This window comes from Sparus aurata, chromosome 7 (genome assembly GCF_900880675.1).
Source record: "Sparus aurata chromosome 7, fSpaAur1.1, whole genome shotgun sequence".
Classification (NCBI taxonomy): Eukaryota; Metazoa; Chordata; class Actinopteri; order Spariformes; family Sparidae; genus Sparus; species Sparus aurata.
Genome location: NC_044193.1, coordinates 1,956,087 through 1,977,918, shown reverse-complemented (window position 1 = coordinate 1,977,918; position 21,832 = coordinate 1,956,087). Strand labels below are relative to the sequence as shown.

The 21,832-nt window shown below is 36.7% G+C and overlaps 3 protein-coding genes across 3 annotated transcripts in view; all 3 read right to left on the bottom strand.

Moving 5' to 3' along the window:
- Positions 1-21,832, bottom strand: part of LOC115585697 (uncharacterized) — a 510,933-nt gene that overhangs the window by 214,751 nt on the left and 274,350 nt on the right. The gene's annotated exons all lie outside the window — the stretch shown is intronic.
- LOC115584982 (polymeric immunoglobulin receptor-like) lies at positions 5,860-11,973 on the bottom strand. The gene is made up of 6 exons (XM_030422976.1): positions 11,880-11,973; positions 11,334-11,675; positions 10,521-10,844; positions 9,954-10,013; positions 8,309-8,424; positions 5,860-7,232 (listed from the first exon to the last, which is right to left on the bottom strand). Exons 1-6 carry the CDS (start codon positions 11,917-11,919, stop codon positions 7,155-7,157), a joined length of 960 nt encoding a protein of 319 aa, XP_030278836.1. The 5' UTR covers positions 11,920-11,973; the 3' UTR covers positions 5,860-7,154.
- LOC115584979 (polymeric immunoglobulin receptor-like) lies at positions 14,189-20,068 on the bottom strand. Its single transcript, XM_030422970.1, has 6 exons — positions 19,879-20,068; positions 19,314-19,655; positions 18,339-18,662; positions 17,502-17,570; positions 16,674-16,789; positions 14,189-15,766 (listed from the first exon to the last, which is right to left on the bottom strand). Exons 1-6 carry the CDS (start codon positions 19,916-19,918, stop codon positions 15,653-15,655), a joined length of 1,005 nt encoding a protein of 334 aa, XP_030278830.1. The 5' UTR covers positions 19,919-20,068; the 3' UTR covers positions 14,189-15,652.

Sequence of the window (21,832 nt, the reverse complement as noted above, 5' to 3'; positions counted from 1 at the left end):
AAATAAATTGTTCACTCGTTTCAGCACAGAACATTTTTTTTAGTCAAACTTCACGTTTCCACTGATGGAAAACAAACATGAAGTAAGTATGAAAGTTTATCCTGGACTTACTTGTATGATATAAGATTTTGAACCCGTCTTCAGACTTTCTTCCATTCAGATATTATTGAGAATAATAACAAGTATGTTCTTCTTGCTTTATGGCAGAATTTCTGTTGTGCAGTGCAAAGTTGTCAGTGATTACAGTTCAGCTGACTCTGTGAGAACAGATAATGAAGATAATCAAATGTCCACCACCTAACACCTAACACCAACTAACTGCAAAGGAAAAGAGCAACCAGATTCTTTCGCATGGTGTCTTTCATTAGACCTTCCACCGCAAGAACACCATTGCTCAACATTAGAAAAACAACCTTCAGGAACCACCAGCACTTTTACTTCAAAAACAAGTAACGTTTAGTTTTGGCCTAGATAGCCAACAGCATAGCCTGGCTAAGCACAAGACCTTTGACTCTGGTTGACATAATGCACATGTGTTAAATTGATGTGTTTGTCTACTGTTTTGGTGTTAATGTAAACTCAGGTCAGGTTATTGGTAGTTTGTTAATTTGACATAATTATGCTTCCTTCCTTATGAGTCCTTGCATGCAACTAACCATCTTCTTTTTTCACAGAAATACAAGTGTACAGTATGGAACAGGAACAGAATTATGTTCCTGCATCACTCTATTAATTTAATATTCTAAATTATTTATCAACCTTAATAATCAACAGATTAATCCAGATTGAGACAGTAACAGGGGTACGTTTTACTTTTCATACTTTAAGCACATTTTCCTGATTATACTTACATACTTTTACTGCAGTAACAGTTTAATTGCAGGACTTTTAATAGAGTATATTAACAGTTTGGTATTAGTACTTTTATTGAACAGATCAACACATTAGTGACACGTTAGTAATGTCACCGTATTTGTTTATTTGAGAGTAGACAAACCACGACATACTGTTTTACCATTTATTTAGAATTGTACAGATGCGCCTTTTGTAGCTGGAAATACAGTCATTATTTTGAGTTACACACACACACACACACATAAATGCTTGATCAAGGGCCAGCTCGACCTGGCCCGAGGATATTGACGGAAAATATCGGCCCGACTCGGCCCGCGGTCCTGGTCAGGCTCGGGCAGAGCATCTTAACTCTACTTACACTGTCTGGTGGGCACGTAATGGTGGATGAGAAACCTGTTGTCGGCGGGACGGTCGCAGGTGGCGGAGATGAGAGCGTGCGCTGTCGGCGAGATGGGAGGATGCAAGCCGGGGATGGAGAAGGTCGGTTCGGCCCCACTGACCAGCGTCAACGGACTCTTCAGATATCCAGCATTTACCTGGTGACAGTTGCTGTAACTATTGGGTGTTAAGTGGACACTGCCGATACGGGTGATGGTGGTGATTTTTAACTCTCCACAGTAGCTTCTCTAGACAAAAACGATCCACCGTTTCCCTACGTTGTCATCCTTAGGAAACTTAAATAAGCTAACAGCGCCGTTACCCTGCACACTGTGGCATCCAGGACAGATGCACGAGCGACATAGAGGAGACATGACGGTTTAACTGACTGGTTGACTGTAAGCTAGCTGCAAACTATTCTAAGGGATGCTATCCAAGACCCGAGAGTGAGCGGATAAACCACCGAAGCTAATGCGCTGAATGTATTTATACTGCTTCAGCAGCAGGGCCAGGTTTATGCAAATCATGGCCGCATTACGTAACGATTTCAGACCTGCCCATTAAATCCTGAACACAGAAATTTTGAAAAACAGTTTGTGAGCCTCGCTCCAAAATTAAATTCTAAATGGTTGAATGGCTTTTTAAATGTTTCAAGGAAATACATTTATGACCTTTTTAATGTGTTTAGAAGAAAATGGCTGAATTTGCTTTACACAGACTTTAAGCAAAGCTTGATCGATCAAGGACCTTTTCTGTTTGACAAATCGCAGGCAGTGGAATGCTGTTACTCTACAACAGAAAAAGATGCAACATTTCTCTTTACATTGTTTCTTATCATTTTAGCTGCAAGAAATGTGTAGTTTCTCATTGGTTATACAGGTGGGTATACAGAGTAACTTTTCATTGGTTAAACAGGTGGGGTGGAGGTTTACACTTGATCGAATCACATTTATCAACAGGATATGTACAACTCTTTAATAATACAGTTTGTTAGTGCATCGTAATTAAATCACAGGAGTCAGGCACTTTAATCAGACAGGTTAATTAAAGAATCTTAACAGTAACAAATACAGATCCAGAACCTACAGATAACCTGAGTGCTGTGTGTGTGAGTGGTGCAGGTTTGCTCCTAATCACTGCAGGTTTTGACGACGGAGTCTTCACATGTGGAGGGTGGAGCTATAATGTTTGTTAATTTATGGTCCAGCTAATTACGATGATTTGATATTTGCCGATGACAGAAGGTCTGAGTTTTACTGAAAAGTGAGCAAGTACCACTGACTTCATTTTTTTTTTTTTTTTAAGATAAAATAAAACACTGCAAAAAGAGAAATAAATTAACAAATCTATAGAGGAAACTAATATGTAGAGAATTTACATGCAAAAACAGTAATTCATATTACGGGTTAATGTTGTTATTGTGGCTGAAGGTTCATGCCCACCTCTTATAACTCCCTGTCATCTCTCTGTCAGCAGGTCAAAACAGGCAGTAGTTTTCTTTTTAAGTGTTTTTAGTTTCAAACCAATTATTCATTGTTTTTCTACATGCTAAATTTAAACATGTTCTGATCATATTTTCATCTCTGCTGTTGTCATATATATATATATATACACACACACATGTCTTCATGAAAGGTTTTGGTGGGTTGTATGTTGATAAAAGAAGTTTACGGAGGCAAGGCTGGGTGGAATGATAGGGCAATCTTAATCGCTCCCTGGTGTTCTCAAATCCTGGCAAAGTTTTCCCCAAGACTTTGCCTGTGCTCTACCAAAAATCCTCTTGAACCCTCGATCTTAGGAAATCTACAAGTGACCACCACCCCTTTCTCTGGTGTGCGCGCCTTTTTAGAGTCTATTATTATTATAATTATAACTATTATAACTATTATAACTGAAACTATTATAACTATTATAACTGAAATCAACTCAATCAGAGTCCAGAAGTTCTGCCAATGCTTCATAAATAAGAGCAAACTCTAGATGCCAGACCTGTTTTATATTGTATTTAAGTACAAGGACACATTAATTCACATTAGTACTACAGTGGTGAGCATTAACTAATGATTAATTAATACAGAATTAGAATTGTATTGACTTGTGTAATACCTGCATTAACACCGTCAGTTAATGATTACCAGACACATTAACTGTTTATTATCCATTTGATAATGTTACTGCATTAGACAATATAAGTTCATGCAGCCTTCTTGTAAAGAGTCATCAAATTTGATCCATCCTATTTGCACTCATGAGGCGGGTCAGAATAATAGAAACACATCTGAATATGATGCGGTCCAATACAACACCAGCACCCTAACCTGGTCCTTGTTTTAACCCTGACCCAACCCTAAATCCTGTACATTTTACTCAATAAATAACACAAAACCTAAATCAATGATGACATATTTTTCTGGATATTAAACTACCCAGCATTAAGTATTTTAAAAATGAGCTTCGTCTTTAGCAACTGCAACAAGTAATGAATGCACTTTTACAGATATTTCTGAATGCAGGACAATGGACACATTCAAATATTGACCTGATGATGGCACTGGACAAAAAGACTGCAGATTACCAAAGATCTTACAGTTCATCCTGTTCATCCTCGCCTCTCCTCCTCACATAGACACAAACATTTAGCTGTTTTCATCTTCTTTGTACTTTTATCCAAATGTTCTGTCCATACCTGATATTAAGTTTAGTCTGAACAGAACTTGTGGTTTTACTTGAACTGAAAATCTCTACAGAAACTTTAGTGTCAGATGTTTGGGTTTGCTGGCGTGCTGATCAGTCAGTCTGACGGCATCAAACTACTGCAGTTATAAAGTCACCAATGGTGATTTTTTTTATCAGTATAACGAAGAGGATATTGATTTACATGTGTACACAAAATACCGTAAAATATGATCAGTTAGCGCTATAATAAATTGATTCAACTTGCAGGAAAGTGTTCTTATTAGTTGTGTTATATTACGTAATTTTATCTACCAAATCATGTGTATGCAATGATGTTGAATGCAATAAAATAACATACCACCTTTGATTAATATCTAAGGTACTTCCTACTGTGTACTTTTTATTACTTTTTCCTATTTTTGTTCTCTGTTTTTTTAAATAAATTAATTCAATAAATAAAGAATGACTGGTCCATGTGTAATCCCAAACTCCCTTTTAATGTTGCATGGAGACTGCTCCACACACATATTGGTGCCCCATGTGAGGCAATGCACTGTCTGCAATCATTCACAACTGTGTAATATTAATTTTAACATAATTTGGACAGAGCGAAAATTTGAGATTCACATCTTGAACACTTTACCCAGAAGTCTTTGCATTTAACCCCACTACTCTACTACAGGTGTAGACGTTGATTTGCACTTACAAACAATTGTAGTGTGGTGAGAATTGATTTATCAATCCGATTAAATTTTTTGCCTTTTTACTGTTTAATTGAGGATATTTATTTACATGTGTGCACACAATAAAAATACCTTTAAATATGGTCAATTAGTGCTAAAATGAATCAGTACAAATCGCAGGAAAGTGTTCTTATTAATTGTTATATTACGTAATTTTATCTGCAAAATCGTGTGCATTTAATGCTGTTGAATAAAATAGAATAATATACATCCTTTGATTTATATTGAGGTATATCCTATTACAGGTACATCAGTATCAGTACTTATTCTAGCGTTGTTTGTCACTTATTTGATTACATTTTAGGAATAAAACTGCAGAATTAAACGCAAGTGTCATTTCATCATTCGTCTTAAACAAAAAAATTATGTTTTTGAAATTATGATAAATTTGTTGAAGTATTTCTTTGAGGAAAAATCAGTCACAGTTTCAGTGCACTGCAGTATTTTTGTAATCTTATTGATATTTTCATGAATTTCTAGACTGACATTTTTATGGATCAATAAAATAATTAGCTTTATATGAATGATGTGTTTTATGTTTTTCTGTCTGTTTTTAATGTAAAAGTGTAGTACCATCTTTCACCACACAGATTGACTGACATTTACCACCCAGTATACCCCAGGGGACACTGTTTTACCAATTTTACATAACCCAATAAAATGTTTGGAAAATCTGAATATAACAAAATGTAAATACATTTGAAATAACAATCACAGATAAATTTGGTTTCTCTTGGCTTTCATTACAAAATACAACCTGGCCTGAACTTTTGGACTGAACTTACGTTTTAGGAAAGAAATAGCAGAATTAAAAGGAAATGACATAATTTCATCATTCACATCAAATGAAAGAATTTTTCTGAGTAAAAAACAGTCACAGTTTCAGATTAGACACATAGGTTTCGGTGCACTGCAGTATTTTTGTAATCTTATTGATTTTTTTCATGTATTTCTAGACTGATATCAATAAAGTAATTTGCTTTTCATGAATAATATGTTTCAGATTGTTGAAATAACAACTTCTCCTCAGTCTGGGTTTAAAGCCTGTCACCTAACAAACCAAGGAAACACTAATATTTACAACACCAGCTAACGTCTGAGTCTCGATCAGGACATAATCACAGCAGAGCGGTCGGAGCTCAGTGTGCTGCCTGAAGGTCCAGGAATACAGGAGGTGATATAGAGGGGTGCAGATGTGGCAGACAAGTTTCATGAATAGTAATTTATTAAAGTGAAAACTTCCAAACTACAACAAGCAACTAGCAGAGCCTCTCACACAGTAAATAGGATCCCGAAGAAACACACTAATAACATTACATTAGTTCATACACACGGACATATATCAGTGATTCTAGAGAAACTTACCATCTCTGTCATTTCACCTGAATGACCTGCTGTTATATTCTTCAGTCTTTAAAGGAGTAGTCAACCAAAAATTCCCCAAAATACATTGCTATTGCTATCTAGATAGTTAGCTTGGACTGAGTTGCAAAGTTTTGGAGATATCTGATGCAGAGACGTCTGCTTATGTTCCAAAACAATAGAGCTAGATATCACTCATCTTGTGGTGCAGAAAGTCCTGAACTGAAATTAAAAAATACATGTGAAAAACTCAACAGCCCAGAAGTCATGGCCCAGTACCTGAAAACAATCCATACATCTAACTCGAGCAGTTTCATGTAGGAACTACTTTTCTTTGTATTGAACTATATCCACCAGCCGCTGTGCAGAAGGAAGCAGGCATCAACTCAAACATTAGAGGCATTAAACATTAATGGCTTCCTCCTCAACTGCGCCAAACATTAGTTAGCTTAGTTAGCTAGGCTCTCGTTCATGTGCGCTTCCTTGTGAAGGGTAAGAAAGTAATTCCTACATTAAACTGCTCAGACGTCCGTGGATTATCTGCAGTAAGCTGGATGTTGTGTTGGTGATTTCAGCTCCACAAGCTGAATACCATATTGTTACATCTCCATGACCACACACCATAATATTCTGGTGGATTAATAACTCTACGGGTGAGAGGGAAAATATGTTTTTCTGTCCCTTCTTATTGTAGAAGTGCAGTGCCATCTTTCACCACACACAATGACTGATATTTTCCAGAGATCCATAGACCAGAGGGGCGCTGTTTCACCAAATTGACATACTCGAAATCTCAATAAAATGTTTTGAAAAGCTGAACACAACATGATCTAAATTAAGATTGACAAATAAATTCCAAAATAACAATCAGAATTCTGTTTTCTCTTTCATTGCAAAACACAATCTGGCCTGAATTATTAAGTTAGTATTCAAGTGGGGACATGAAGAACACCCTGTGAAGCTCTCCTTAAAAAAAAAAAGTATATTATCGAAAAAAAAAGCAATAAAGTGAAACCTAGCTAGCACATTATAAGCTGCAATAGAAAATTCAGACTCTCAAGGTTTGGTCTTGAGTAAAAGAATCCAGGTCTAATTCAGAGCTGTTCATGCGTGTTGTGTATAGTCGCTCTGGTGCTGATCCTAGCGGCCTGGAATGACACCCTCGTGGATGGTTTTCACACCTGTGGACCCTGGAGGACGATTCTCATGGATGACACTCTGAAAAAGTAAACAACTGTTTATTTCCCAGGTATACAATAAAGAATACCATAAAGCAACACCAATGTAATAACTAAAATGATGTACATGTGTTTATTTAAAAAGACATTTATTGATTTATTGAATTATTACACACATACTTTGAAAACAATGATGATTACTATCGTACAAATTAGTCACTTAAATGGGATTTATGCAAGATTTTCAAGATAACCTAAAATTATAGTAATTCAAAAACTTTCTTTTTAGTAAACTCTGTGTACACAAACAATGTTCTCAATGCTCGTGTTCATGTGTAGAGACCCTGGTGATACTACGAGCAAAGTTTCATGTTGTGTTGAGTCTTCTTAATGTTTTAAAAATAGAGATTTTGATGCTAGCATAAAAGTGCCCCTGAACCTGAAACAATGGTAAATCCTAAAAATTCCTCTTTTGTCGTAATTATGCATTTACATGAAGGTCTGACTCATATTCAATCACAAATAAAACCTTGGTTGCTTTTTGGTGAGAGTTTCACTTTAAGAGACAGCTAGCCGTGAGCCGTCTGCTGGACATCACAACTGTGTTTGTGTTTTTTGTGCCTTTTGTATACATTTTCATGAAAATATCAGAAAAATAATAAAAGGGATAGAGGCGTTTTTTTTTGTAGATTAACAAACAACTTAACGTTAACCAGCAGGAAGCCGTGAGCTCTTGAGAATAAACACCCAGAGTCAAGGAGAGGACAGAGTTGTTAATGGATTTGTCTTCCCTTTCTCTTCCAAACCTGTAATCTACCACAATTCTCTCTTATTTGCTGGTGAATGGAAGGGGACTCTACTTTGCTTCATGAACGTTCAGAGAGGAGCCAAACATTGTAGTTCTGTCACTGTGTATTCATCTATTTAGAGTCACTCTATGAACTATCTGAAGCTTTGCGAATCCTGTGATGATTGCAACTCCTCTCTACTCTCTGCATTCGGCTCAACTCAACTCCACCCAAGCTCCACCTCCTTCAGCATTTTTTTGGATTAGGTTCATGCATTTCATATTTTTGATAATACTAAAGAGAGACAGAATCAGTTACAGGAAATCACCTCCAGTTTCATGATGCTTGCACTCTTGTTCTTCTTCAGTTTGTAGACGAGCAGCAGAACAGCAATCAAGAGCAGGATGGCAATGATCACAAAGATAATCAGAGGAACACGGTACACTGAACAAGAGACAAAGGATGAGAAGAGACAGAGGAACACAGTTAAAAAAGAAGAAGTTGCTTTTAAGGAACCTAAGGAGAACAATACTTTGGTCTGATTAAATAAGATAACAAAGAAATGAAATGTGTTTACTTGTTTTACATCATCCCTATTATAAGTACATTATCAAGGCCAAGGGTCATTTTGCACTTCAAGAAAAACGTAGATATTTTGAGAATGAAGTCGACATTTCAACATTGAAGTCGCCAAAATGCCTTGTGTAAGTGAATAGTAGAAAGTGTACTCAGAATCATCTTTAGCAACAAAGACATTATTTCTCTTTTAGCTTTTTTCTTTTAAGGAGACTGTGCCGAAAACTGCGTCTGTTCAAAAGCAAAAACCTATATTGACTTTTTGACTTTTTTCTAGGCTTCCTCCTCTGATTCTTTTATCATCCCTGGTCCTAATACTCTTCCATATCTATGTTGTGTGAAAAAGACAAAATTATGTTTTACAGTATGTATAAAACTGAGAGTATTTTGCATCATAAAGACATCCTACCTCCACTATTTGCTTCTGTCATAATCACAAAGACTGTAAAATTAGACATGAACTTGATAGTTGTTATTTTCCTTATGTGTTGAAAGAGTTCACTTTGAATATTTATGTCATTCCTCTTAACGGGCCTTAATGAATGACGGGTATGATGTTGGTAAGAACATAGACAAGAGACAGAGGAACAGGGTTAAAAAAGAAGAAGTTGGTTTTAAGGAACTTAATGAGAACAATACTTTGGCCTGATCAAATGAGATCAAAAGAAATTAAATTTGTTTACTTGTTTAATTTCATCCACATTATCGTAACAACATCAGTGCCAGGGATCATTATGCAATTCAAGGAAAACTTAGATATGTTGAGAATAAATTCGCCATTTCAAGGTTGAAGTCAACCTGTTGAGACAACATTAATCAGGTCATATGACCCCCTCAACAAAATGCCTCGAGCAGATGAATCGTAGAAACTATACTTCAACATAGACAAGAGACAGAGGAACATGGTTAAAAAGGAAGAAGTTGCTTTTAAGGAACCTAATGAGAACAATACTGGCCCTGTTCTTCAGAATCATGTTCAGGAACAAAGACATGTAAAAATGTATTTAGACTTTTTTCTAAAAGTGCATAATGAAAATTACGTCCTCCTGTGATTCTTTCCTCACCCCTGGTACTAATACTCTTCTATATCTTTGTCATGTGAAATATTATGTTTTGCAATATACATATTAAACTGAGAGTATTTAGCATCATGGAGACATCCTACCTTCTCTACATGATCCTGTCATGATGATGAAGAGTTTAACATTACACATTAACTTTATCCGTCATTCCTCTTAAAAGGCCTTAATGAAGTGTAGTGTACCTGTTCCCTGGTTGGTGGTTACACATTGTGCAGATGAATCGTAGAAACTGTACTTCAGAATTGTTTTTAGTAACAAAGACATTATTTTTCTTTTAACTCAGGAGGACTTAGGACTTAATGAAGCGTAGTGTACCTTTTCCCTGGTTGGTGGTTACAGGGAAAACTGATGGTGTTGTCCTGGGGGCTGACGGGTCTGATGTTGGTAGGAACATAGAAACAAATCATATTGACAATTTCAATCAAACAAATGCACACAGAACACGGCAGAATTAAATGTCATATTAGAGTAAATGTTTATGATGGGTGACTGCGGCTCAGTCTTAATGTTGAATGTAAAATGTTTAGATTCAGATTTAACATTTAATTAAATGTAACATTTAGATTTAGATTTAGATTTAACATTCGGATTTAGATTTACTATTTAGATTTAACATTTAACATTTAGATTTGACATTGACATGATATTTTTGCAAGAGAAGTAAATATCACAGAGTTCACAAATATTGCTGTAAATCTGGTCAAAAGTTAGCAAACCACATTTGAAAAATGTATGTGGATTCTTTAATGATACTTTTGACCACATTTACAGCAGTTTTTCAGCTTGTGAACTTAATAATAAAGCAACTTTTCAGTATCTCTTATTTTCTTTAAATGTTGATCAGTAGATTATGAAGAGTTCATGATTTCAATAGAAACTTACCATCAATGACGAGGACCGTGAATGCGTTGGATGAGTGTGGAGACAAAGGTCTGCCATAGCCACACTGGTACCATCCGGTGTCCGACTTGCTCACATTTGTGATCTTCACATAGAGTCCAAATATAGATCTTTCTAAATATATAATGTGGAATCTGCCACTCTGAGCTCTGTTGCCATCAGTTTCAATGATAATGTCCTTTACTGTTTTACATTCACCCTTACACAAGAACTTCTCTTTACTGTAAACAGTATGCGGGCATCCCAAGGTGATTTGCTCTCCTTCAACATCTGTACGGTAAAAATGAGTTTTTCCAAATGGCAGTTCTGTTGAAAAGAGAAACAGTCAACAGTTACTGTCTTTAAAATGCTGCAGTCTGATCACAGTGTTTCTTGCATTACATAAACATGCATTCACAGAGTCACACCCGGAGCTGCCTGCTTCAACCACAGTTTGTGACAGGTGGGACAATGTTTTAATTGAATTTCAAAATGTGAAAGTTCATACAACATAAATAACTAAAATTCTTCCCATAATCTGATAGAATCTTTCATCATATAGTTTTATTTTTATTTTTTATAGTCTTATTAATATAGTCCAGAATGGCATATTACACATTTCTTTAAAAATGTATAAATCATTGATTCTTTTTTAAAACAAATTCCCTGCTTTTCTTCAAAAGGTTTTTTCTCTTATCAATCAAACATTAATTAAATATTCCATTATTTCCAAATCTAGATAAAATAAATATTCCTACATCAAATAATTGAATTCACTAAATAAATCTGGTTTAAAGACTTTCAGTTGAAACTCACCATCTGAAACTCTGACCTCAAAGTCTGCGTATGATTCTGGAAACATATCTGTGCCCAAACCACACCTGTACCTTCCTGCGTCCGACATGGTCAGATTTTTGATGGTCACAGTCAGAATTCCTATTCCAGAAGATTCTCCTCTATATTCAGTGCTGAATCTGCCATTCTGAGCTCTGACATCTTCTGTTCTAATGAGAATACCTTCTCCTCTACATTCTTCTTTACAGAAGAACTTCGTGTTATTAGGATGATGCAGGTAGCATGAAATTGAACCCCTTCCTCCCTCAGCTCCAGTAAAAATGTGGAGTCTTGCACTGACGAGCCCGGTGTCTCCACACAGAGCTGTTGGAAGGGTGAACACAGAACACAGATGATAATTTATGTATCAGCTGGAGCAACACAAAAAATGGCTGAATTAAATTGTGGTAGAACACAGCAACTGTAAAACGTGTTTCACCGAACATTCGATCAAATGTACAAATAAGATCAACTCAAAGCAGCGTAGTGATGCTTCGTTAATGGGACAGTCAGGTCATCAGTTCTCACCTGAGATGAAGCAGAAGAACAGAACGTGGTGGATATTCATTCTGAATTTGATCCCGATGGAGACAAACCGTCTGATTCGATCAATCCTCTCTGTCTGTCTGATCATGCAGGAAGTTGAAGTTGCTTTAATTCAACTGTGTACTTCTTATTTCTTACTTTTTCCTATTTTTATTTCCTGTTTTGAATAAATTAATTCAGTGAATGAAGAAGTACCAAAGGGAACTGACAAAATGTTTTTAAATACAGCAACAAGTCTCAACAACTAGCTGAGAAATAAAGGCCGAAGCCATTTTAGACTTTGCAAAGGTAGAATTAATGGCAGAGCTGCTGTATTGGATTACATTTGTTTGTGTGTATTGTAATTAGCCACAGTATTCTATAGAGTCAGAATACAGGTACATTCTTCAGGCTGTGAAGGGGAACAGTGACATTCTGATCTTAACCATTCAGTCTCAAACTAAGCATTTTTTTTTTCTGTGTGGAACTGCGTGAACACATATATTTTTTAAACAATTTTTTTGGTGTTTCCATTACTTCATTTGGAAAGCTTGAGAAATGAGAGGAACTGGGATGGAGAGAGAGAGAGAGCGAGAGATAGAGAGAGATGCAGCAGCAAAGGGCCACAAGTTGGACTTGAGCTCTGGGCCGCTTCAGCGAGGACAAGGCCTCTGTTTATGGGTCACATGCACAACCAACTCATCTACTGGAGCGTCCACGATATATTTTTTTGGAGGAGAATTCATTTTTTTATGTTTGGAATGAAGTGGAAAAAAATAATAATTTGCTCACTCGTTTCCACACAGAACTTTTTTTTTTGTCAAACTTCACGTTTCCACTGATGGAAAAAAAACATGAAGTAAGTTGGAAAGTTTATCCTGGACTTACTTGTATGATGTAAGATTTTGAACCCGTCTTCTGTCTTTCTTCCATTCAGATATTATTGGGAATAATAACAAGTATGTTCTTCTTGCTTTATGACAGAATTTCTGTTGTGCAGTGCAAAGTTGTCAGTGATTACAGTTCAGCTGACTCTGTGAGAACAGATAATGAAGATAATCAAATGTCCACCACCTAACACCTAACACCAACTAACTGCAAAGGAAAATAGCAACCAGATTCTTTCGCATGGTGTCTTTCATTAGACCTTCCACCGCAAGAACACCATTGCTCAACATTAGAAAAACAACCTTCAGGAACCACCAGCACTTTTACTTCAAAAACAGGTAACGTTTAGGTTTGGCCCAGATAGCCAACAGCATAGCACAGCTAAGCACAGGACTTTTGACTCTGGTTGACATAATGCACATGTGTTAAATTAATGTGTTTGTCTACCGTTTTGGTGTTATTGTGATCTCAGGTCAGGTTATTGGTAGTTTTCTAATTTTACATACTAATGCTTCACACAGACTCAGAGTACTTGCATGCAACTAACCATCTTCTCTAACCTGGCATGGCATGGCATCACATCACACACACACACGCAACTTTATATGGTACATCTCAGATTGTGTGTTCTCATCTTTGTATTAAATAAAAGACTTTTGAACCTTCATGCTGACCATTACAGCTGTTATGGTAATACTGGTTGTAGTTATTAAGTAAATTATTCATAAGAGTTACAAACTGACAGTTTAGCACCTTTTTCTGAGACTGACTATATGAATTGGCTGTCTTTTCTGTTCTTCAAGGGTGGTACCCCGAGGTGATCTAAGGTTGGACCACATATGGTGCCCCGTGCAAGGCAGTGCACTGTTTGCTATCATTCATAACTGTGTAATATTCATTTTAGCATAACATGGACAGTGCTTTAATTTGAGATAAACATCCTGAATGCTTTAGCCACAAGTCTTTTTATTTAACCCCACTAGTCTACTTCAGGAGTAGATGTGTATTTGTACTTACAAACTTACAAACTACTTACTTAAATGTTGATTGTCACTTATTTGATCACATTTTAGGAATACAATTGCGATATGACAAATTTGCTGAAGTATTTCTTTGAGTAAAAATCAGTCACAGTTTCAGTGCGCTGCAGTATTTATATAATCATATTGATATTTTCATGTATTTCTAGACTGACTTTTTATTTATCAATAAAATAATTAGCTTTTTATGAATGCTTTAGCTTTTTTATTGTAAAAGTGTAGTACCATCTTTTACCACACAGATTGACTGACATTTACAAACCATTAGACTCCAAGGGGGGGGGGGCGCTTATTATTTGCTCAAAGTTTAGAAGGAGGATAATCAAAGAAGAAACTAAAAAGTAGCAAATTATACGATAAAAAAGCAATACAATCAGGGCAAAATTGAAAAATTGAGATAAATATATTTCACACATGATAGCATATTACAATACAGTCTATTAGGCTTAAAGAAAATCCACACAGGTTATTATATTCAACTCATTTATAGAATATCAAAGTAGTCTATATACACAAGAACCATATAGTGGTGAAATGTAAAGGCCATCATGATATTTTGCCAAAAATAAACAATGGATTTGACACGTTTTGTTTGACAAACACAAAATTATGCTTGTAAATACATTATGTAGCCTACTTGTTTACTGTTTTCTTTTGTTTTGACCAGCACAGGGAGACAGAGGACAATTACACCTCTCTTTCTCTTTCTCTCAGTCTCCTTTCCAGTACAAAAGTTCAGCTTTGCCTGATATAATCTTTTCATTTTCAGCTGTCAGAGAATAAAGTAAACACATGGTCAACTGATAGGCTATTTACATGCTACCACAGTCTGCTAGAATAAAACCATGAAAACATCTAGGCTAGCTACTGGGCAGAGTTTACACAGATGACGCAATCCAAGGATGAAAAAGCACCAACGTTTCCATAACAACGTATTTTTACACCACTCATTATAACAGTCAGTAAGTTTGCGTTTGTTTTTGTAACTCTATTACCATACCTCTTTTAACTGATGATGTATAGACACTGGTATTCTTTGAAACTGAAGTACGTCTCTGCCTCTCCTTTGGCAAACATACTGACCTGACACCAGCTGGACTGACTGATTCAAATATACATTTACGAAAATATTCGATCAAACCAGGGCTGTCAACATTTTTTCTATGATGTAAAACTTATTTCTTATCATACATGCATACAAAACGCATCTGCCCACCCCCTGTTATTGGTGAGTTGATTTTAAATAGCTTTGTTTGAGTCTAATGCTACACCGGCAATGGTTCTGAAGTATTTAAGGACATTTGGACCGTCACAAAAATCTAGCATAGACTTTGCCGGGGGGTGGGGGTGACTTACAAATACACTGGTGTCTCTGTCTATATTGAAAACATTACTGGTATTGAGTTGTTATTGTTTTTCTCTTTGGTTCTTGCCTTTAGGTAGGGTTATGGTTGGTTTACTTTTGCAGCGCCCCCTATCATCAGTTAATAGAAGTTGCAAAGCAATACTTTGATTCACTAACCACAGCATTTAATTTGGAGGCTATCAAAATGATTCTCTTTATGTATGTAGGCCAATTAACCACTGTTATTTCAGTGCCGTTGGTCAGATGATATAATCGGTTAATTCAGCGTGCTACAACATTTTTGCATCTTTCAAGAGTTATGTTCAGGAAATTATTGGACAACATTACTTGGAAAAAACTACAAAGGTCCGGACCTCTGTGACCATAATGCTGGGTATGGCCATGTATAAAATGAAATCTTGCCAACAGATTATAAGCTGTGAAATACAGACTCTGCAGTTTTGGTCTTGAGTAACAGAATCCAAGTGTGAATTCAGAGCAGCTCATAGGTGTTTTGTATAGTTGTACTGGTGCTGATCCTTGCGGCCTGGATCGACGTTCTCGTAGATGGATTCCTCGCCTGCGGAGCCTGGTGGACGGTTCTCGTGGGTAAAACACTGAAATTTGTAAACAAGTATTTATTTGCCAGGTATACAATAAAGAACACCAACAAAACAACACCAATATACTCACTAAAATGATGTACATGTGTTTATTTAAAAGACATTTATTGCTTTATTGAATTATGTCAATTATTAATATATATATATATATATATATATATATATATATATATATAGATATATAGATGATATATATATATATCATCTATATATATATATCATCTATATATCTATATATATATATATATATATACTTTTAAAACAGTGTTTATTCATCATATTTCTTTTAAATGTAATTTTTTTTTCTGATGCAATGGCGGCTTACATGGATGTTGGTGTGTGAAATGAAAAACAAAATGTAGAAGCTAATATCAGAGTATGAAAAACCGCAGTTCCTTGAATGGCCACTGGCAGGCTCCAAATGTGAGTCAGTCCCAATAAGACTCCATATTAAAGGTCTAATTTGTGAGAAAGTTGATTGTTCAGTGTCATTTCCAAATTGTAAACCACTGGCGCTCTGGGTTGAAAGATAATCAGTATTTGATGAGTCGGGAATGAGACTGAAAAATTAACTATCGTACAAATTAGTCCTTTAAAGGGGCTATATGTAAAGATTTGAAAAATGAAATAAAATGATCAACAGAATGTAATAAAATAGCTATTTTTTTTAAATTGTCTTGCTAAGATATCTACTGAAGTTAGGATGCTAACCAGCTAGCCCTTGTCCTCCCTCATCCAAATATCCTACTAGTGGTGTAAACACTTACACTCTCTGTATATATGGTGACATCCAGAGACAGAAACCTAATTTTTACGGTCTGTGTTGGCAAAAAATGTGCAGCTGATGCATTTAAATCTTTGACAATACTAAAGAGAGACAGAATCATTTACAGAAAGTCACCTCCAGGTTCATGTTGTCTGAGGTCCTATTCGTCTTCAGTTTGTAGATGAGCAGCAGAACAGCAGCCGAGAGAGCGACGATAACGACCACACAGACAACCAGAGGAACAAGGAACACTGGGTGAGAAACGGAGGACGAGAGGAGACAGAGGAACAGGGTTTCTTAATGAGAAAAATACTTTGACCTGATCAGATAAGATAGAATAAATGAAATGTGTTTTCTTGTTTTACATCATCCACATTATCAGAGCAGCATCAGGGCCTGGGGTCATTATGCACTTCAAGAAAACTTTGAACTGTGGAGAATAAAGTCGACATTTCATGAATGAAGTCGACCTTTTGAGATGACATCAAACATCTCATTTGACTGCCTCAACAAACTGCCTTGTGAAAATGAATCATAGAAATTGTACTTCAGAGTTGTCTTTAGAAACAAAGACATTATTTCTCTTTGAGCTAATAAACACAGCATCGTTGTCAGTGTGAGGAGATTGTGGCAAAAACTGCGTCTGTTCAGAAGCAAAAACCACACGAGGAGAGGAAGCTGCTCAAAATGTATTTCCAGTGCATAATGAAAAAAAAGCTTCCTCCTCTCATTTATGTCTCACATGTCATGTGAAAAAGAGAAGATTATCTTTTACATTATGTATAAAACGAAGTGTATTTTGCATCATGAAGACATCCTCCTCTCTACATGATTCTGTCATGATAACAAAGACTTTAAAATTAGAAATGAACATGATTGTAGTTTTTTTCTTATGCGTTGAAAGAGTTTAGTATTTATATTTCTGTCATTCCTCTTAACAGGCCTGAATGAACTGTAGTGTACCTGTTCCCTGGTTGGTGGTTTCAGGGAAAACTGATGGAGGTGTGAAACTCCTACTGGAGGCTGACAGGTCTGGTGTGGTAGGAACACAGAAACAGATCATGTTGACAATCAAGCAAATGCACACAAAACACAGCAGAATTAAATATCATATTAGAGTAGAGTTTTATGAATATTTGAAGTAAGTTTGTTGAAATAAACACAATATTATCATTTTTTGTTTGGTGAAGTGCTCCTGAGCCTTTGTTTTCATCCCCTTTATACAATCATGTGTTCCAAGTGTTGAACCTCGCCCCAACCCTGCTTGTGAACGACTGAGCCTTTAGAGGACACCACTCTAAGGACGCCATAGAGGGCCCCAAATCATTTACTTTCAGAGTTTGGGCACTTTACTCTTTGCACCTTCCATACTGCATCCACACTACTACACATGTCTGTATACTGCTGCTGTGAGTGACTGGGCGTGTGTGCGTGTGTGTGTGTGTGTGTGTGTGTGTGAGAGAGAGAGCGAGTGAGTAAAGAGAGAGTGCAAATGCATATATCAGTATGATATAGTTTTTTTCATTGCACATTGCAATATTCATTGCACATTGAGCGTGTGTGCTTTTAGTGTGTGTGTGTGAAACTATTGTTAAATGTCTATCACACTATGTGTGAAATTATAGCTTGTTTAGCTAACTGCACATTGGAGTCTGGTGAAACGAAATTTCAATTTCCTGTGCTAACGCCTGTTACATAGATCTTTGACAATAAAGTATACCTTGAACCTTGAACAAAGCAACTTTAAATGATTTACTATGTGTAGTTTATGAAGAGCTCATGATTTCAATAGAAACTTACCACCCATGACAATAATTGGGAATGTGTTGGATGAATCTGGAGACAAAGCTCTGCCATAGCCACACTTGTAACGTCCTGTGTCCGACTTGCTCGCATTTGTGATGGTCACAGACAGTCCAAATGTAGATCCTTCATCATATTCAATGCTGTATCTGCCACTCTGAGCTCTGTTGCCATCAGTCTCAATGATAATGTCCTCTTCTGTTTTACATTCGTCCTTACACAGGAACTTCTGCTTTCCAGAGACAGTACCGCTGCATCCAAATGTGATATTCTCTCCTTCAGTATCTGTACGGAAAAAACAAGTGTTTCCAAATGGCATTTCTGTTGAAAAGAGAAACAGTCAACAGTTGCTGTCTGTGAAATACTGCAGTCTGATCACAGTATTTCTTGCTTCACATGAACACAGATTCTCACTGAGAGCTGCCCTGAAAGTTCATATAGCATAAATAACTAAAATCTTTCCCATAATCTGATTACTTATTTTATTCATATAGTCCAGAACTAAAAATTACAAATTTCTTTAAAAATGTAAAAACACTGATTCTTTAAAAAAAAAAAAAAAGATCTGCATTCCTTAGTATACAGTAGTTCTTGCTTCACATGAACATACAGTCGCAGAGTCACACCCAGAGCTGCCTGGTTCAACCACAGTTTGTGACAGGTGGGACAATGATTTAATTGAACTTCAAAATGTGAAAGTTCATACAACATAAATAACTGAAATTATTCCCATAATCTGAGTTTTTATTAATATGGTCCAGAATTACAGATTACAGATGTCTTAAAAAGTGTATAAATAATTGATTCCTTTTAGAAATAATTGACCTGCTTTCCTTCACAAGGTTTTTCTTTACAATCTCTTATCAAACACAATTATATATTCTATTCTTTCAAATCTAGATTAAAGAAATATTCCTACATCATTGAATTCACTAAATAAATTTGGTTTAATGACTTTCAGTAGAAACTCACCATCTGAAACCCCAATCTCAAAGTCTGCATATGAGTCTGGAACCAGAGCTGTGCCCAAACCACACCTGTACTGTCCTGCGTCAGACTTGGTCAGATTTGTGATGGTCACAGTCAGAACTCCTCTTCCGGAAGATTCTCCTTTATATTCAGTGCTGAATCTGCCATTCTGAGCTCTGACATCTTCTGTTTTAACAAGAATACCTTCTGCTTTACATTCTTCTTTACAGAAGAACTTTATGTTTTTAGGCTTAGATATGTAACATGTAATTGAACCATTTCCTCCCTCAGCTCCTGTGTAAATGGAGAGTTTTGCGCTGACGAGCCCGGTGTCTCCACACAGAGCTGTTGGAAAGATGAACACAGAACAAAGATAACCATTTCTGTATCAGCTGGAGCAACATTTAAAAGAATGGCTGCTGAATATTTAGTTAGAATTAAATTGTGGTAGAACACAGCAACTGTAAAACATATGTCATTGAACATCTGGACAAATGTACAAATAAGATCGACCGAAAGCAGTGTGGTGGCGCTGAGTTAAAGAGACAGTCAGGTCATCAGTCCTCACCTGAGATGAAGCAGAAGAACAGAACGTGGTGGATATTCATTCTGAATTTGATCCTGATGGAGACAAACCGTCTCTGTCACCTCTCTCCTTCCACTCTCTCTGATCAAACAAGAAGCTGACGTTGCTTTAGTTTAACTGTATACTTCTTATTTCTTACTTTCCCTTTTTGTTTCCCGTTTTTTAAACAAATTAGTTAAAGGAATGAAGAAGTATTGACGGGAACTGAGACATCTTAGGGTGTCAAAATATTCTTTTTCAAGAAAGGCGCGAACACAGACACACACAGGAACAAGTCACTAGCCGAGAAATAAAGAGAGAAGCCATTTTAGACTTTGCAAAGGTAGAATTTATGGCAGAGCCGCTGTATTGCATTGGATTACATTTGAACAGAGAAATGTAATTAGCCACAGTATCCTATAGAGTGAGAATGCAGAGATGCAGACTTCATTTAGAAAGCTTGAGAAATGTAAGAAAATGGGATAAGAGAGAGAAAGAGACAGAGGGTTTTTCGTGATTGGAACCAAGTGACAAATAAAATGTTTCCTCTTTTTATTGTTCACTCATTTCCACACAGAACATTTTTTACTAACTGGAAATAATATTAAGAAACTTAGACAGATTATCGTGGCAAAACTTTTTCCCACCAGATTTCAAATCATAAACATACTCTCGCTCCTCCACATCTTACATTATACTTTTGGTATAATGTAAGATTTTTAACTTGTCTTCAGTCTTTTTTATTTCCGGATATTATTGAGAATAACTGATACAACTTTGAGTATGTTTTTCTTGCTTTACTGCAGGACCGTTGTAGTTGAACAAAGTTATCAATGGTTACAGTTCGGCTGACTCTGTGAGAAGAGATGAAGTGTGAGTTCCACTCAGTCTGTGGTCTGGAGTCAGTGCAGAACTGATCTCATTATAAAACTCAGCTTTCAGCTTCTATTGATCAGGGTGACAGACTCCCGCTGACCAAATAGTCAAAACTCTACCGCCTAACAGCTGCTGAGAGTTTCCAGTTGGATTTGCTGCAGGCCCAAATAACTTCTCCTCACAACAGCGACGCAAGGTCCTGCTAGTTTTCCAGCTTAGTTAGCACCAGCAGCTGTAACGCAAAGCTGACCAACTAACTACACAATCCAAGGAACACCAAGCAAGTAAGCACTGAGCTGCTTTCCTTGCAAAGGAAAGGAGCGACCAGATTCTTCCACCTGCAGTCTTTCATTAGACCTTGCACTGCAAGAACATCATTGATCAACATTGGAATAACAACCCTCTGCTGCTTGTCTCATCAGCCAAGGAACCACCAGCACCTTTTCTTCAAAGACTGGTAACGTTTAAATTTGGCCAAGATAGCAAAGAGTTACAAACTGACAGTTGAGCGCCTTTTACTGAGACTTAAAGGGTGGTGCCCCAAGGTGATCTAACTACTGTAAATCGGATCTTATTATTCATCATCATTAAAAGGTCCCATATCATAAAAAAACAAACAAAAAAAAAAAAAAAAAAACACAACACGTTTTTCTCTGCTCTCTACATATATAAACTGGTCCTGCCTGAGCCTACCAACTACCAGAATGAGAAAAACAAGCGATTCCTGCATGGTCTCTGCAGCCCACCCACTGGTAACACGGCCCTCCTACAGGCTGTTCAGATTCTGCTCCTTTCGTTATGTAACGAAAGGAGTCAGTATCATAGGCCCACCTCCACTGCGCAGTGATAGGAGATATCTGAGAGGGAGGCATCCATCTCCGAGGTGAAGTTCGGTGTGTCCAGCGGAGAGAAAGCAGTGTTTCGCAACGTTGTCGCTCAGAGCTAGACATGCAATTGCTCTGTTATTGGTTGTATAAATCAACATAAGTGTCTATATTCTGTGCCAGCTACAGAACAACAGAAGAGATCGTGGTTGTGTTTCATTTTTAATGACAACGTGCCGGCTGCGGTTCGTGTTAGC

Coding starts and splice junctions, on each gene's coding strand:
- LOC115584982 (XM_030422976.1), bottom strand. CDS start 11,919: ATGAATATCCACCACGTTCTGTTCTTCTGCTTCATCTCAG. Junction 11,676..11,879: donor GTTCTTCTGCTTCATCTCAG/GTGAGAACTGAT, acceptor CCCTTCCAACAG/CTCTGTGTGGAGACACCGGG. Junction 7,233..8,308: donor CAAGCATCATGAAACTGGAG/GTGATTTCCTGT, acceptor TTACTTTTTCAG/AGTGTCATCCATGAGAATCG.
- LOC115584979 (XM_030422970.1), bottom strand. CDS start 19,918: ATGAATATCCACCACGTTCTGTTCTTCTGCTTCATCTCAG. Junction 19,656..19,878: donor GTTCTTCTGCTTCATCTCAG/GTGAGGACTGAT, acceptor TCTTTCCAACAG/CTCTGTGTGGAGACACCGGG. Junction 18,663..19,313: donor TGAGATTGGGGTTTCAGATG/GTGAGTTTCTAC, acceptor TCTTTTCAACAG/AAATGCCATTTGGAAACACT.